At 31.0% G+C, this 5,651-nt stretch overlaps 1 protein-coding gene across 2 annotated transcripts; it reads right to left on the bottom strand.

Moving 5' to 3' along the window:
* Window positions 1-277: 277 nt before the first annotated feature.
* Window positions 278-2,946, bottom strand: LOC126696722 (WRKY transcription factor 71-like). Of its 2 annotated transcripts, XR_007646086.1 has the most exons (4): window positions 2,267-2,946; window positions 1,656-1,796; window positions 805-1,210; window positions 278-621 (listed from the first exon to the last, which is right to left on the bottom strand). XR_007646086.1 is itself a non-coding variant. In XM_050393416.1 (3 exons), the coding sequence occupies exons 1-3, from the start codon at window positions 2,734-2,736 to the stop codon at window positions 859-861; spliced, it is 963 nt and encodes a 320-aa protein (XP_050249373.1). In that variant the 5' UTR covers window positions 2,737-2,945; the 3' UTR covers window positions 649-858. The 2 variants fall into 2 exon arrangements, 1 of the variants encoding a protein (XP_050249373.1); XM_050393416.1 differs by lacking the exon at window positions 278-621 and having other exon boundaries at window positions 649-1,210; window positions 2,267-2,945.
* Between the last annotated feature and the right edge of the window lie 2,705 nt (window positions 2,947-5,651).

Below are 5,651 nucleotides of genomic sequence, written 5' to 3'. Positions count from 1 at the left end.
AACAGAGTAAAGAAAAATAAGAAATTGCTGATAATTTTTATTTTTAATTTTTTTTATACCTAGATAACCACTTTGATTTTCTAGTGACCATTTTCTTATTCTAAGTGAGTCTTTCTCGCTAATTGGAGATTTCTCTCTCCACATTTTTTGTTCAATAGCTACCTAATTGATTTCTAAACAAATTTGAAATAAAATGAAGAGTTTAAACAATTTACATTTTTCTCTACCTCGTTATTGTCGAAAATAGTGAAAATGAATATAAAAAATGAACAGAGACTTTAAATTGAAACGATTTCATAAATATAAGGCTTCTGTTAACAAAATCAAAAACCTAAAACCTAAAATAAAATATAATAGAAACTTTGAGCCTTTTCATATATAAAATTCCAAAAACTAAATTTTCATTTGTGAAATATAATCTCTCCATTTAAACAGGGACCCTCTCAATGGATTCTTTTCCCTATCTACACGCACACATGCACATAGTGCCTTGTACTCCTTGAAAAGACATAGGTCTTGTCTTAGCATAGGCCATAACCTCTCTTTAATCCCTCATTTCCCATATGGGCAATTTCTTGCTGACTGCCATTCCTTTATAAAGGAAACACCATCATTCACTTTCTGGCAAATTGTAGAAGTGGGAGTATGTAAGGCAAGAAGAATAGCTACACATACTATTTAGTCAGAAATATGCTTTTAATGCTCTCTATATGAGCCATACTGTTATCAAGTGCATCTATCAAAATCATATTACATAAATCTTGGAGAGGGTTATATATAGGAGAATGTATTATAAGAGAGTACCGTATTAATGAGAGTGCCATAGAATGAAGATTCATATTCTCTTGCAGAGACAATTCATGGCTTTTGCCTGTTACTAAATGAGGGAACTAAATCTTGCAGTAAGCCATAATCAGGAAGTTGGAGCTGCTGTTGGACACTGAGGTTTCGATAGAACATGGAATTTGGATCAACTTGGTTGTTTGTTGGAAGAAACTGAGTGAGTAGTTGTTGGGGAAAGCTTGGCCTAATCGAAGCGCATGCCAACAAAGAAGGCGACAACATTCCAGCAGCGTTTCCTCGAAGGGTTGCCGGACATTGATGGTTGTGCTGCCCCTCATATGTTGTGATAACAATTGATGGATCCTGGAAATTTCTTTCAACACGTTTTTTCACGGTGCACTTCTGACTGGTGCATCTGTAATAACTTCTGCATTGGCAAATAAATTGAAAAAAGTTTATGATACTACACTTTAATGTATAATAAAGTTTGGTAAGTCTCTATTTGCTTGAATTGGACCTGAAATGATGAAACATTGAGTGTAACAAAATGATTTTAAGGTTAGTAATATCTAAAATTAATGCAAGTAGGGTTATATGAACAATGTTATAAAGTGCAGCTCTATTAGGTAGATATGGTCTTTGTTAGTAACATAAAATGACAAACTTCCACAAACGCATCTCAACGAACAAATTAAGTCATTGCATCAAACAAAGATTATTGAGATGGAGATTATATAACTTTTTGAATTATATATTAATTATACTACTTGTTTATTTTGGCAGGCAGAGGACATTGATTTTCAATTTTCTGTTTTGTGTTGTAACTGCAGATAAATGAACAAGAGCTAGTACTACTACAACTAAAAGTCTACCTTGGATAAGGGCTATTCTTGACAGCCTTCTGTCCATATTTTCTCCATCTGTAGCCATCTTCAAGGTGATCGATCTCACTCTTAGTCAAAAAGGCAAATCGTGGCTCCCTTTGCCGCTTCTCCTTCTTTTTCGGCTTGTTCCTGAAAAATCAACATCATGAACAGTCAATTTTGAACAAAATTAAACCCAGTTGAATCCAAATAGGAAAGCATCCAGTAAATTGGTCATTAATAAACTGTATTCTTCCCATAAAATGACAAGCTTGTGTTTGTTATGGGTTTCTAGATCTTCTAAATTTATAAATATATATTTTTTTTATGATTTTCCCAGAAATTAACATGACATTGGAAGAGATCTATGATTCAGGAATTTCATGAAAAATAATATTCCCTTCCTTGTTGTGTACTGAAAAGTCTTATAAATAGTATATGAGTTGAAAAAAAAAAGTAATAAAAGATGCATTAGTCATATGGAAGGACTTGAAAGTCTACCCTGAGAAATTATATGATACTCAAACCCTATTAGCAATATTCCAAGAAGGTAAAAGAAGATCCTGACTAACTTGCAAAACCTTTACCAGGAATTATAAAGGAGAACCAAAAAAACCTACGCTTTCTTGGACTTTGCTTCATCTCCATCTTCTTCACACCCCTGTGGTTGCTTATCTTTCTTACTCTTATCAGATTCTTCCTCGCCTGCTGCCTCGTTAGACGAAGAAGCTGAGACCGAAGAATTAGGCGTGGACGGGTTTTCACTGGTGCCGGCTGAGTCTCCCATGGCTGCTTGCTTCTTCAGATTGGTATCAATTGGAGTAATTAGATGATGATTTTGATGACCAGATGGTGAATTACAAGACATGTCAAAGGCTCTTGAGAGGGTGTTGTAGTCCATAGAGCCATGTAAGCAGTCAGTGAAGGTCATGAATGAGGGATCAAAGCCTTGTAGGGTTTGTGTGACTGGGTGATTGTACACTGAGGGATTATTATCATTAAAGAATGGAAATAAGCTTGACTGGTTGATTTCATGTTGATTGTAGAAAAAAGGGTCTTGATGGTATAGATCCTTCTTTTCTTCGGACATGGATGAAAGTTGAGAAATAGCAAGGAGAAAAAATGAAGATGAGACTTGGTAAGATGGAAGAAAAAATGACCACACTAATAAAAGCTTTGGAAGAGAACTTTGGTTAAGGTCTTTACTTTGTTCTTACAAGCAAGATAGCTTTTTAGTTCCACTTTTATTTAGAGAGAGAGAGAGAGAGAGAGAGAGAGAGAGAGCTTTGGACGTAATTTGCTGCTGTCTAGTTTATCTCCGGTAATCATATCATGATGAACCTAAGTCTTTTTTGTGGTGAGTGTCTGTCTAGTGTTTACATTGAAGTGTATAATTAAAAAGTAGCAACTAGACAAATTTACTTATTTTTCAATAAATTGTCTAAAGTTGTTAGTTGTTTAATAAAAAAAATTTGACTAATATTTTTAACAAGGATCCGGTTAATGTATGCCCTTAAGACATACATTAATAATTTATTTTAAGAATTTTTTTATAAAAAATTGAAAAAACTATCAAATCAATTAATTATTTTTTTATTTTTCATAAAAAAATTTCCTAAAATAATTTATTAACATATGTCCTCAGAATATACATTAGTAAAACCCTTTTAACAATGGTTACCAAATTTAGTATGTGTTTGGTTCCAGTTTAAAAAACTAATTTATTTTACCATTCAGCTTATTTTTGTTACTATTCATGGCCCCACTGCACTTTTTGGTACTATTTATGGGTCCCACTATACTATTTCAGCTAACTTTTACCTTTCTCTTTAGTATTTTCAGCAAAAAAAATTTAGTTTCAACAAAACAAGTGGATTCCAAATAGATGCTTTGTCCATAATTTTTCCAAAAAAGAAGACAAGATGTATTTTTAGGTGAACTTTCACTATTAGCAATACTAGCTAGCTGTAAGAAATGAGGGGGAAGAAAAAAAGAATAAGAAACATTCAAAGAACTTCCATTTTTTCTCTTCCTTTTCAGTAAACTATAAATCAAAAGTAAAGTAATCATCGGGTCAAATATAATTTGAACGGTTCTATAGCATCTAGTTCAAATTTTTTGAAGAAAAGTATATATATTTATATATATATATTTGTTATTATAATATGGTAGAACATCTTAAAATTTACTTTACATTTTAAATTGAACATCTTAAAATTCACTTTACATTTTAAATTGAAAATTCTCTTGCATTTTCAATTCTTTATACTAATACCATTCATGAAAAGAAAAATAAAGTTCTTATTAGTCATTTTTATTATGACCTAGAATAAGAGTTACCGTCATAGTTTCATTTTATTATTATTAATAAACACGTTACTTCAAAATAAAATATATACATTACAATTAGAATCGATAAATTTAGAGGTACAACAAAATTTCACAATAGTAAAAATGTGATATGTTATTAATTATGAATAATAAAGTAGAACTATTGTGTTGTAGCAATAATTGTGTTGTAGCATAGTTTAAGAAGAGTTGCTTTACAAATTCAAATTCAAATTTTATGAAAAAGAATTGAAGGATCTAGATCAAATTCTTCACAGAGTTAAACACCCATATATAAAAAGAAAAAAAGGGGTGCATTCAAAGTGGAGAAATTTAAAAAATAAAAAATAAAAAATAAAAGACTTAACAAAAAGAGGTATAATTAGTCAAGCACGAGCAGCCAGTGTAGTGTAGGCAGTCGCAGTCACGTTATAAAGGAGGAGGGGGAGTTGGGCAGTCAGTCAAGGTTTCCAGCTTTACGGTTTTGTTTTTGACAAGGATTAGGCTGACACGTGTCTCAGATTGGCACCGTCTTTTGACCGAAACTGGCACGTGACAGATTTTTAATTTTTATTTATTTATTTTGGCTTATTCTTTTTTTTTTAATTTTTTTTTTAATTTTTATAATTTTATTTTTTTCTTTCTTCTATTCCCTTCCCACGCGTATTATAGTGTGTACAGCTGAGTTGGCCTTAACGTCACCTCCGTTGCCTTTCTTATTCTTGTGCTTGCGCACACTTTCTGTTTCATGAAGTTGGTCAAGCCCTACTAGCAGGTACTACACTCAACAGTACCCTACTACTAATATAGTCTATAGGGTATAATTAGCGATTATTAAAAAAAAAAAAAAATGATTAGTGATTGCTCTATTTTTGCAAGTTGAGATGTGTTTAATATTTTTATTTTATTTTAAATTACAGTCATATTAAGGAAAAACAAACATAACCTTGTGTTCGTAAACCAATGAGTAATTAATAAGAACATTTTTTTTTAATGTAGGACTAGACATTGTAATGAATCTATCATTCCTTTTTTTTTTGAGAAACGAATCTATCATTCCTTAGTAATGCCTAATATGTTATGTTTTCATATAAGTACAGCTATTTTTTTTGGAAAGTAACTTTTTCTTAAAGGAAAAAAAAAAAAAAAAAGAATAACTATTCCTTTTAATGTAATAACTATTCCTTAAACTACCAAATAGGGTTCTAAAAAAAGAAAACACAAACATACCGAACAATAGCACGTAGTTTACTACGTGTATCACTAGTTACATCTATACTTATAAGCTGAAAAGATTAGTTAATTTACAAAAAAAAAAAAAAAAAGAAGATCATTTTTCCCGAAAAGATATTATTTTGAAATGATTTTCATTAGGAAATATTTTTAATTGAAATAAATGGAACATTGGTATTGAATTATCATATTTTCTAGAATTTATCTTAGTCTGAAAATTGGTTTAGTTTAGAAATGCATTTTGTGATGACTATGTTATCAATTTTTTCATATAGTCGGTATTTACAAACGCCCTTTACACACATTATGTCAATGAAAAAATCAACTATACTAATATAACTATCTAATGATTATTAGTATACGATTGGCGGTGAAATCTATAAACTTTTGTCTACTTTGATACCAGAAAAAAGGCAAGAGATTGAAGGATCTTTATACAACAGA

The sequence above is a fragment of the Quercus robur genome, chromosome 8 (genome assembly GCF_932294415.1).
Source record: "Quercus robur chromosome 8, dhQueRobu3.1, whole genome shotgun sequence".
Classification (NCBI taxonomy): domain Eukaryota; kingdom Viridiplantae; phylum Streptophyta; class Magnoliopsida; order Fagales; family Fagaceae; genus Quercus; species Quercus robur.
The sequence above is the reverse complement of the archived record's forward strand: the minus strand, read 5'-3'. Positions and strand labels throughout refer to the sequence as shown.

Excerpts from the sequence above, each read along its gene's own strand:
- LOC126696722 (XM_050393416.1), bottom strand. The coding sequence starts at position 2,736 with ATGTCCGAAGAAAAGAAGGATCTATACCATCAAGACCCTTTTTTCTAC. Across the intron at positions 1,797-2,266 it reads GAAGCAAAGTCCAAGAAAGC|GAACAAGCCGAAAAAGAAGG; the intron begins GTAGGTTTTTTT and ends TTGATTTTTCAG. Across the intron at positions 1,211-1,655 it reads AAGAATAGCCCTTATCCAAG|AAGTTATTACAGATGCACCA; the intron begins GTAGACTTTTAG and ends TTGCCAATGCAG.